Source organism: Lutjanus erythropterus, chromosome 12 (genome assembly GCF_056507025.1).
Source record: "Lutjanus erythropterus isolate fLutEry1 chromosome 12, fLutEry1.hap2, whole genome shotgun sequence".
Classification (NCBI taxonomy): Eukaryota; Metazoa; Chordata; class Actinopteri; order Lutjaniformes; family Lutjanidae; genus Lutjanus; species Lutjanus erythropterus.
Genome location: NC_139328.1, coordinates 9,185,210 through 9,197,409, shown reverse-complemented (window position 1 = coordinate 9,197,409; position 12,200 = coordinate 9,185,210). Strand labels below are relative to the sequence as shown.

The window sequence follows — 12,200 nt, the reverse complement described above, 5'->3', positions numbered from 1 at the left end:
GAGCTGAACGGGCCCATGGGAGTCCAGTCATTCAAATTCCCTGAGCAAACCCCCGTACAATGGATTCACCTAAAATAGAAACCACTGGCAACATCACAAAATTCTCATTAGAAAAGCACTGTGCAACCCATGATCTCCCCTGCATGGGGAATTTGATTTATGAGTGAAATAATAAACAAGACGTTATCGCAAGTTTGCGTCTGTGTGAGATGATGATGATACTTTTTATTTAGAAATGCTTGAGCTCATGGAGACAGGGCTCTCAGTGTTCCAATCCTTGGAAACACGTGAATTTTAATGGAATGTTTTCAAGTGCTTCGATTTTGGATAAAGTGCTTGAGACTGCTTGTAATTGTAATTGCATTACTGTCGTGGTAAATCTTTATCTGACTGAATAATTTGCTTTTTAGATGAAGAAATAAAATAAGTCAGAGAGCCCAGGTGCTTTTGCCTTTCTCACAAAATGAAGACTCTGTGCTGTGGTCTGTGATCTGTCAGCTTTTGTTGAAATTTAAGTTATTAGTCATTAATTGTTTGAATGCTTATTTTATATTGGCTCAGCCAGGTTAAATTTATATAGGAGGTCAAGTCTGCTCACACACGGGTGACACATTTTGAAACATCAAACTTTGTTGTGTTTTCCTTTAATTTGTTACCATCCTGTAGACTTAGGGCAAATATTTTTTATCATATATGTAAAGCATGTATAAATATAATTTGCCAAAGCTGTTAGGTGCCTTAAAATGCATCTTTAAATGCTTGAAACATGCTTTAGAAAAGGTTTAGAAACAATATGGAGAATATTGTCGGAGCTTTTACGTTGTCATGTGTTTTATGTGTCATCTGTTTGCGAGAAATCAGGTAGAAATAGTGAGCAGAGTGATCAGTTCAGCCTGTCTCCCTCTGTCTCTGCCCCTCTAGCAGCAGGCAGGTCAGCCTTCTCATTGCTCCTCCCCCTGCTCTCACCTGGCGCTCAGCCCAGAATGTTGCTGCAACTCTGCTGGCTCTCATTGGTCCCTGCTCTCACACCGCTTCGCAAGAAGGGAAATGACTAACCTCTTCTCCCTCATGCCCTGCCTCGACTTCCCCTCCGCTTTCACTCTCTTCCTCTCTTTCACCTCTAAACTCATTTGCAGTGGCCGGCTCCTTTACTGCTCTTGACTGTAAGTGATACAGGATTTGATCAGATTTTCCTGCGTCCACCAGAAGAGGTGGAAAGTTGTGAATGGCTGCTTTGTGCATTTGTGTTTGTGTGGCGTGATGAGCGTGTGTGTGCACCATGTGTGTTTAGAGCGCAGGGCGGGTGAAAGTTTTATTTGTTTTAGCTGACACCCCTGCATTTCTGACATTTTTACATATTCTTTATTCCCACAGCTGCATAGCTTAGCAGAATACTGCAGGTCAGAGTCTCCTGTGAAAGATAAATGAAAGAGAAAATAAAAGTTTTCTTTGGATGTGTATCATCACTAATCTCTCCTTCTGTCTCTCCCTCCTTTCTTTCTGTCTCTCCCCAGAGGAAGTGCCTTCCCTGATGTCTGCTGCAGCTTTGACCTGCTTTTACAGCTGAAGCTCCACCCTCCCTCCCCCCCCGCCTCGCTCGCTTGCTGCCACAGTAACACGAGTACAAGGACAGCGACCACTCCCTCCTCGCAGCCCACGCTCTGACCTGCTCGTCCATCAACCACCACCATCACCACCACCAACCACTCCTCGCAGCCGGGCTCCAGCCTCAACTCTCCTCACCAGACGGCCCCCCCCCTTTGCTGCAGCTGACCAGCCTTACCACAGCAGCCCAACACACCACCAGGCCCACGCAGCATCTCACCCACCTTGCCTTTAACCTTCGCCTTCGACCCTCTAAGCCTCCACTCGGTCCTCAGTGTCCTTAACCTTCCTGTAGCAGGCTACACCCAGACTATCACCTTTGTTGCCTGCTTCACAGCACCTAATCAGAGGGCTCTCAGTTTGGCCTGTTTGCCTCCTTGGCTTCTAAATGTTGTAGATGGCAACTTAATTGTAAGGCTAAACCGTCTCCTGGATATGAACTCTGTGGGTGATCGATCAGGATAATTCACAGCGAAACATCGTCCTGCAACATTTCACTTTGGAAAAAGGAGCCCTCTCAATCAATACTTTATTTTGAATGTTTCATTTCAACACACGTATCGCAGACTTTAACAACAAGTAGACAACAACAAAAAAGACCTTAAAGTTGTGGATTAAAACACTAGAGGTACTTTACTCACACTTGAACAGATTTCAACTCGGAATACCTTTTTCCAGCGTGTTGCCATGGCGGTGAACATGGCACACATCCGCGACACAAAGTGGCTGACACTCGAGGTATGTCGGGAGTTCCAGAGGGGCACCTGCTCACGCTCTGACCAGGAGTGCAAGTTTGCTCATCCAGCCAAGAGCTGTCAGGTGGACAACGGACGGGTCATCGCTTGCTTTGACTCACTCAAGGTAAGAAAGGAGAGGCAGTGAATGGGAAGTCCGGAGGTCAGATCTCAGACATCCCACAGATAAAAGTAGGGCTGACCCTGAATCATCAGTTAGAGACGTTTCTCCCAGTCGAGTAGTCGTTGTTCTTTTTTTCCTTTGTCTGTCAGTCTGCCTTAAAATAACAGGACAAAACAGATAGAAGTTTACAAAAATGCACAGGGAGAACATTTCAGTGAGAAATAACAGGAGGAATCATAAATATATCTTTATTATAGCTGGCAAGTTCTTTTTTAGGGCATATAGGGCAATGCAACAGCATGTCATGCTATTAATTTTACAAAAGTGTCAAAATCACCACAAACAACAAAAGTAACTGTGATGGAAGCAGAGAAGGGTAGTAGAAATGGAGTGCAGGTGACACACTTGTCCGCCATTTCACCCCTGTGTACTGCTGAGCGTGTGGGGCAGGTGACGTTTGCTTATGCGTGTTTTTGCCACTAACAGGCTCAGTTTATTATCCTGGCAACCTTATGGAAAGGACAACTACTGTTTTATTTCTCTCGCCAAACTCCCTTTGCAAAACTGTAATTTAAACATCATTGTCAGCTTCATTCAGGTCTTGACAGAAGCAACATAAAACTCACTAAAAACATCTTGATTCGTCTTTCCGCTGTTTCAACAATCACCAACCCTGGTTTGGTCAAGATATATCTTTGACTGCGTGAAAGAGCGCGGCGTATGCAGGGCAGGTGACACCAGAAAGCGGCTGTAACTTGGGGAGAAATGCTCTGTGGTGATCTGGGTTGATAACTGAACTATAGGAGGATGGACACTTTTACTTTCTCTGACTGTATGAAAACAAATGTTTTCACATCACAGATGACAAAGAAATTAAAAGAGGAGTCTTACTGGTAAAACATAGTCATGTAGGCTCATATAGGTCTGACCTAAAAATAAACTGATTTTCATATTGAACAACCAAATCTGACATTAAAAGTTCTGGATTGGGCACATCTGTAGAAAAAAAAAGACTGAGCAGCTTCAGTCTGACAACCAGTTTAAGGAAATATATGGAGTTACAAACTGGAAATAGCTTTTGTGTCCAGCCTACATCATGCTAGAGCTCACCATCTGGCCATAACATGTGCTGTCTCCTCGGTTCCACCTATTTCTGGTCAGGTGACCACAGCATGTGATCAAGGGCACAGAGAAAGGGAGGAGGGGGGAGTTGCAGCTTTTTAGATTCAGGAAGCAGAAGTCAGGCGTTTGTAACACTGCACTGTGGAATTTTCTAGGACAGACGGAGTTTTGGCTGGTGTTTACTGCCCTTATTTCCAACAGAGTCATTTAGGAGTCAGTCGCATGGACATAAACATTGTTGCATGAATTTACTATGTCAGCACAAGTCCCTGTGGAGGTGATAAACACCGCTGTGTGCCAGCTTTTGAATGGGAGAACACAGTTGAATAGTCTGTCACATGTACAGACTCATATGGATGCCCTGAGCACAACACGTTTCAACAGCTAAAGAGGAACGAGGCGATAGCGTCATCATGTAGATCTCACTCAGTCAAACCACTTCCTGTGCAGAGGCCTAGGGGCAGTTAGAGGGGGTTTGTGTGCGTGTGTGTGTGTTTTAGAGCGAAGTTGGGGGCAGATTTGGGGCACCGTATGCAGTAATTTTCCATTTTTAGGCAGCAGCAGGAAAGCAGAAAAGCAAACACCTCCTTTTCTTTCTCTCCCCCTCTCTTTCACAATCTGTCTTTTTATCGGAGCACAAAATCTCCAGAGATGGGCGGACCTCAACCCAAAGTTTCCAGCATTGACACACACCCGGTACACGTTTGGCTGTGTGTGTTTTTTTTACTTCTGTTTGTGTTCTGCCCCTGCAGACATTGGTGACTCGTGGTCATTGGCAATGTGCAAGCAGGGCAGGGTTAGGATGAGGACAGCGTGTGTGAGTCGGCTCATAGAACAGTGTTTATAGCCAGATGTGGACAGAGGAACATTGTCAAGCCCAAGCTGAACTCTTCCCAAGTTTCCTCACAATGCACTAATGCCTGTGCATGTGTGTGCGATTGTCAAAACTACAAGCTAAATTAAATCACTCTTGTTTGAGCTCTATTTTCATAGTTTTGTCCATTGCTGCCAGCAGTCCAGATTGGCACCAACATTTTTCGTAACCTCCTGAGATCTTCTAGTTTAATTGAAGGATCTGGCAACATGGCAACTTTGCTTAAAAAAAAAAAAAAAGCCAGACCGGACAAGAAACACAAGTAGTTGCACGATCATGCAGGCTTTAAACAAACCCCCGGGGTAGCCATTCTTCTTGAGAAGAGAAAACAAAACCCTGAAGCATCCTGTGTACCATATCTTTTTTTCTCAGGATGGCGAAGTCATGTTCTATGGCATTCATTCAAATGTATTTGTTCATGTTCATGGTCGGTACTTGGTATTGGCCAATACGCAAAGTTCGGGCAGCTGAATGGTATCATCTCTCTTAATAATTGGCAACATGTCTAATGTGCTCATTTGTGGTTTTATCTGAATTTGTTCCCCTGTTGAAGTTAATTAAAGTGATGTTACCATGTTCAGAAATTGATTAGGTGAGTAAAAGTTTACAATGATCTCCTGAATATCAGGATGTGATGGATCATAAATTCAGTAGTGGCCACATGTAGACACTGACTGACAAGCAGTAGTAGTATTCAGATACTTTACTTAAAAGTAAAAGTACTGCATTCAGAACCTTACTTAAGTGAAAGTATGGAAGTATTATAAAATTCAACTTAAAAAATAAAAAGTACAAATACTCATTCTGCATAAAATTGTCCTGTCAGTGTTTTCCTATTAGATATGATGTTTTTAGATTAATATTACTGTTGCATTAATGTGCATTTTGCATCACAAAGCTCTAGATAATTAAGGCTGAGTTACTTTCAATTACTTTATATACTGTAGTTTTAATGATAATAATAAGAAATGCATCATATTCTATAAGATCATCATATCTTTATAGCGTTGTCCTGTGAGAGTCATGCATCTCTAAAAAGTCAACTTTTCATGTGGTCAGAAAAACAGATCTGTGTTCAGTTTTGTGACAACGCATTTTCAGATCCCAGTTTTTAAAAAATATGTTATTTAGTTTAAGACCCATATAAAATAAAACATAAGTGATTTTCATTGGACAGGAAGGGTATTTAAAAAAACTGAAAAGTAACAAGTAACTAAAGCTGTCAAGCAAATGTAATTGAAGTGAAGTGTAGTGGAGCAGAAGTATAAAGTTGCATTAAATACTCAAGTAAAGTACAAGTACCTTGAGCACAATACTTGAGTAAATATACTTTGTTAGATTCCATCACTGCTGACAACAGTCTGACAACACAGTGGAGCTTTTATCTACAGGCGGAGGGGTCTCGATACGTGAACATGTGTTTAAATTGTCATTCACGCTAAGTAAATGTCAGCTGCTTGGAAAGGAGTAGCTGGCAGATACATGGAGGCTTTTTGAAGGAACCAAGGGGCCTATTTTAGTAGTTTGGACTCGTTTTCCACTAGGACTCGTGTATTAATGGAGATGGGTGATACTTTTTTTAACTCTTCGCCCCATTTTTTCCACTGGTAATGAAAAACAGAGCAGGTCTCTAAAAACCCACAGTGGAAACAGCAGGAGAAAGCAAGAGAGCGAGAGAGAGAGAGAGCAGAAGAGGATGGAGGAAATCAGAAGCGAAGGCCGCTGATTCGTTAGCTGCATGTATTCGCCAGCATATATGACCAGAAATACACATATAGGCACAGACACGTTCACCGTGCTGTCAAAGGTTTCCTCTTACACAGAGCTACAAACCCACATGCTGAAAAATCACACGTCCTACTTCCCTTTCACACAGGTTGAAGGGTTGAAATAGGACAAATTCTCAATTTAGTTGTGTTAACATGAAGCCACATCGCTCCCCAGTACTAGTGCTGCTCCCCCTGCACCCTCTCACACACACACACACATAGAAATAGAGGTGCTAACTAGAACCATAAAAGGTTCTGTGGCTTGTCCCCATAGGAGAACTTCTTTTGCTTCCCGGTAAAACCTTTATGAAGGTTCCCACCTTGAACCCTTTCAGCGGTTTCTACCTTGAACCCAACAAAAACCATCTGTGAAAGGTTCCACTGAAGACCCCGTATGAGGGATTCTACAGAGAGCCCTTCTATGGTGTAATGGTTCCACCCAAAACAATCTTGGGGGTCCTATCCAGAACCTTTCCACCTTCTAAGGGTGCTAACAAGAACCCACCCAGAGGATTCTACCAGGAACCCTTTTACATTTCAATGGTGTTACCGAGAACATACCCAGGGGATTCTACCCAGAACCCTTTTATAGTCCAGTGGGTTCATCTAGAGCCCACCCGGGGTTTCTACTGAGAACCCTTTTATATTCCAAAGGTTTTATTTAGAACCCACCCTGGTGATTTAAAATTAGCTTTTTAATTAAGGGTTTCACCTGTAACTCTCTTCTGAGGGTTCTATGAAGAACCACATTGTATTCAACAAATGAGGCATAAAATATGCTCCAGACGAGGTAAAAAAAAAAAAAAAACTATAGCAGAACACCTGTAAAAATGAATTACACGTTTGAATATTTAGGCATGATGGAATCAAAATCATCAAAAATGGATCTTTTAACATGCATGCTGTCAACAATCCTCTAAGCACTCTTTCTTCTTTAAAGGGTTCTTTGCATGAAAGGGGTTCATAATAGGACCTTTAATCTTACAAAGAACACTTTCTTTAAAAAAAAAAAGGGGTCTTCAGAAGCAAATGGTTGTGGGTAGAACCATTTTGAAACCCCTATTTTTAAGAGTGCAGACGCTCACACGGCACCCTCTTGGACACATGTACACACACTTTTCTGCCCATGAGAGAGGATCGGCCTTCTTCTTGAGAGGTGTATAATTAGAACAGGTCTCACATGATCACCAGTGCATAGCTGAGCAGGTCACACCCAAACCCAGTCATTTCCCCCAACAGCCACTCTCTCCCTGTCTCTCTCTCTCTGGCCTCCTTTTTACATGGTACACACACACATAGAAACACACGCACATGCACATACAGACACAAAAACACATGTGTCCTGCACTAAACCATGCTTGTAGAGACCATGCTGAGGGAATTAGAGCAGGGAATGTATTTGTACCAGAAATAGCAAAAAGGGTTAAATTGCAATTTTTCATGGGAGGATGTTCATGGCAGTAATCAGATGTGGATGATATACCCTGAAGCAAGATAATCAATCAGATCTAAGTTTTCATCTAGGCCACAGAATTCAAACTGAAAGGGATAGGTCGGATCATTTGAAGTGGGGCTGTACGAGGTACTTATCGAGTGTATTATCTACAGTAGACGGTGGTTGAACTGCTGTGGACAGGGTCAGCAACAAAAGGTATTTTAGCCAGTTAGAAATGATCCAGCTGAGAAAAAATATCAGTTTAAGTGTACGCTATATTTAGAACATTTTCACTGCTTTACTTTGCCGCCAGACAGCCTCTTCTGACGGGAAACCACTGTTATATAAGCCAAATATTGCTCTCTCCAAACCAACCAAACTCAATAGGCAAAATAAATTTACCTTGCAGAACACAGGACCTGCTTATCTGCCACTGCATCGATCTGGTAGTTATTGTGTGACTTTGGTGTTTTAAAAGGATAGTTCTGATTCGCCAAAGTCATAATAATGCAAACTAACGTCAGAGAGCACATCTCTCATCTACCCCTCTAAGTTGTGGTGCATGTGTGTTTGTGCATGTGTCTGCACACTTATAATATACATCCATGCGTGGGTGTTCACTGGTCTTAGACTTGGCCTTAACCTCAGCGCACAGCCCTTTCTGTGGCCTGTGTATCTGCTTGGTGCAACAAAGACAGCTCAGCTATGTCGAAGCGGGGTAAATATTTGGAGAAGGATAATGGCTGCCAGAACTCCCTGATTTAAAGTCAGCTTTGTAACTTTGTGTATTAATGATTAACTACTGAGCAGACAGGTTAGGAAAGATATGCTGATTCTAAATCTGTACACAGTAAAAAATTAGGAATTTTAGTGGCATCAACTAATCTTTTATTTATTCAAGTTAATCAAACTGAAAATTTCTAGTGTTTCAGAGCACCTCAGAACTCATAAATATGAGCTGTTCTAACTTGGAAGTCTTGTGACATGAAATGACAAGATGATTGAATGTACTGTACAGAATTCAATCAACTCATTAATTAAGTTTGTAAGGTAACATGATCAGAATATTAGCAGCCTTTCCAGCATACATGTTGTGAGAGTTAAAACTCTCCTGAGGCCCTTCTTTTTATAGTTTGAAGAAAATATATATGATGAAAACTATAGATGAAAGCTGTGCGTTTATAATACTCAACTCTGAAATAAACTAAAACAAGTGTCAACCTATAATCTTTAGTTGACATAGTTTACTTTTCTTCTTTAGATAAACTTGAATCTTTGGGTTTAAGTAACCAAAAAAAAAACACTATTTCAAAAACTGTTCACAGAGAGCTGTGAACATGATTTGTCATTATTAACCATTCTTCACTTTTACTTTGTTGTATTCACTCAACAATTCCTGAAAGACTTTATTTGGTTTATAAAACTCAAAGATTTTTTTTAAAGTTTTAAAAGTTAAATAATCTCAACAGAGATATAGTTTGGAATCTTTTTTTTAGTTTATTTCAAAGTCTGAGTTGGATTCAGCACTCAGTTTTCTCAACTTTTATTTTTACAGTGTACAAAAGTACCTCAACTCTTTTTCATTCAACTAAAAATTTCAAGGTAGCACAGACTAACTTTTTAAATATAAAACAAAAGGTTTTAGTTTTGTTTTTGTTTTGTTTTTTACAGTGTATAAACGAATTATTCATTCACGGCTAAATATTAAAATCTGCCCTATTACTTCATGAGAGAAGGGGAAAAGTGTGATGCAGAATGTGTTCCTTTGAGCTGCACTGCATCTGACAAAAAATACGAACCAGAGAGTTTGAAATGGACGCGAGATGCCGAGGAAGTAACCTACTTTTAACCTTCAGTGGTTAATGCTTCACTAAAGCATTCCTAATCAGATTGCCATATAATAGTCAGCTCAGGTTCCAGAAGCAAGGCAGCTAATGCCTGCCTAAATAGCTGATACTAGAATGAGTCTGGAATAATATGGGTTACTCTCTGCCGTAAATGTATTGTAACACCGCATCTCCACCGCACCCACGTGGGGGTAAACTTCCTGCTTATTTCAAGTCCTGCACCATCCTACTTTCTCTTGATGCAAGCCTGTTCTAGTCTCTTTCACTCGTTTTCCTCTCCTCCTATGATTGTTTTCATTCTCCTCCCATCTTGGTAGCTCCTACTTGATTTCCCGCTCAGTCTGGTTTTTTGCCTCATTTACTTAAGGCCACGCCCACCCCCAGGCAGGACGGTTCGCATTACACCATGGCTGAACCCCCCAACACACTCACACTCACACACATATAAACCTAGGGTGGGTTCAGGGGTTAGGGCAACATCAGCCATGACCTTACGTGAACCCAAGAGCAGCCGCAGGTCCTTGTTTACCCCCCAACACTTCTGTCCATGCTGTCATAAAAAAGGAGTGGTAACCGTCTACCATGGAGAACAGTTTGAACACACACACACACACACACACACACACACAGAGCATAGACCTTGTACTTTGTCTACCTGCCAGCCTGACACACCCACTGTCATCATGTCTGAGTTCTGAGAAAAAGAGACCAAGTGTGTGCGCGTGCACACGTCTGTGTGTGTGTATGTGTTGTATCTGTATTAGTAGTGCTGTTGCAGCGGGTTTCTTTGTGTTACCACGCTGTTCTGAGCCAAGATTACATTCCTGCAGAGCAGAGGGCGGGTAAATACCTCTTATTTATCTCTCTCTGTCTCTATCGCTCTAACTCACTGTCTGTGTCTCTATCTGTCTTTCCTCTAATTTTGCTGACCATATTTTGACAGCATGTTTATATTCTGTGGTTAGATGGAACAGTTAGGTTAAACACACACACACACACATACATACTGAGAGGTGGCTGGCCAGACAGACATGTGGGGTAAATATTAGCTGCGTTGCTAGTCGACAGTGTTTTTTTATGATTTCAAACAAATTATCCAGCCAATCCCTCGGCAGTAAAATCAACACGTCATGCTCTGTACGTGTGTGTGTGAGGGTGTGTGTGTGTGTGTGTAGACAGATGGTTATGAGTTCAGAAGGCTAATGTGTATTTGACACTGCTGTCACACACCGCACAGCTTTTTAAAAGACACACTGCACATGGCCACGTGCAGGCAACAGTTGCCATTTCTGTGGCCAGTGATGAACTAATAAAGGCCAGAGCAAAACCGGCACAAATCAAGTTTACGTGTTTAATTTAGCTTAGCATAGTTTTATTTTAATCATCAAAGCTTGTTTTAAAATTCCAATGCTGTTACAGTATGTCTTCTGGTTGCACAGTCTTTAAAGGGATAGTTCAGATTATTTAAGGGGTTGTATGAGGAGTACCAGCACAGAAACTAAGCTATGTACTGCTGTGGACAGGGTTAGCAACAAAAGGTATTTTAGACACTTAAAAAAAGTCCACCTAAAAAAAATTAATATCAGTTTACCTCATACAACCATGCTTTAAATCATCCGAACAATTCCTTTAATATGTTTTTCCCTGGATGCTGTAACACACATTAAACATGAGTGCAAATAAACATGAGAGGGAATGATGTGACTTGTTAAATTGTAATATTTAACATAAACAGATCCAACTTCCTCCTTGGATGCTGTTGAAATAGATCTGTGTCACATTCAGACACTGTTCAAACACACTGTTTATCTGCCCAACAGCCGCAGATGGGTGTGTGATCCTCACATTTCCTCACTGGCTTCTCGCCAAAACGTACAAGTCCAAAGAAAACACTGCGAAAAAAAAAGGAAATGAGACACCTGTGCAGAGTGTTATAATGTCAGAATCTGACCAAGATGAATGTGTTTTCAGGATGAACGTTTCATCATACTTGAGATCAGAAAGGTTTGCTTCTAGTCAGTGTACTGCAGTGATGCCATAATTCAGACAGAGACTGTTTCCTGGATCCATATGGGTTTCTCTCGTCTGCAGTCGACGCGTGGTATCTCCATCCTAATTGGATTTTTAATGGGATATCTGTGGGTGCATCCACAATGAAAATTCCCCTCCTTTAAATTAACTAGGCAAGAATTCAGTCACCCATAGGATTCGGCTTTTACTAGAGGAGAGCCGTTAATATCACAGCGCCATCCACTTGGCTGGGCTCAGTCTTGTCTGTGGCTGATTAAAAACGAGCAGGTTTCACTAGATAAGAGCTGAGTCACATCACTGGGGCTTTTATTTTAGTAAGTGGGATCTTTTCCGTCTCTGTCCCCTGGTGTTGATGGTGGCTTTCTCACTTTCATGCTAGTGAGATTTGTGGTTGGACCAGTCTAATCCAGGCCTACACACACACAAACACACACTTACAGACACATACACAGAGACATTCTTCGGTCTGCTCACTCCATGGTGTGTGCATCCTTGTCAGATCAGTGCGGCTGTGCGTCTTCTCTGTGAGCTTATGTGACGGAAGATCAGCGACAACAGCCTGTCTTTTCTTCTCAGTGTCAGCCGTCCCTGTCCCTCCATCACAGTGGGGCCCTTTATAACACCACTGATACAATGATTACTTCTCTCGCCTCTCCCTG

General features: G+C 41.8%; 1 protein-coding gene across 19 annotated transcripts in view; it reads left to right on the top strand.

Annotated features, from left to right (window-relative positions):
• Positions 1–12,200, top strand: part of mbnl1 (muscleblind-like splicing regulator 1) — a 69,149-nt gene that overhangs the window by 23,310 nt on the left and 33,639 nt on the right. For 18 of the 19 annotated variants that reach the window (XM_084731981.1, XM_084731991.1, XM_084731984.1 and 15 more), the window contains one exon: positions 1,515–2,466. In XM_084731981.1, coding sequence (XP_084588107.1) covers positions 2,293–2,466 — 174 coding nt within the window. In that variant the 5' untranslated portion in view covers positions 1,515–2,292. Of the gene's footprint in view, positions 1–830; positions 1,164–1,514; positions 2,467–12,200 lie in introns of those variants that run through there. The other variant, XM_084731982.1, reaches the window with a different exon arrangement.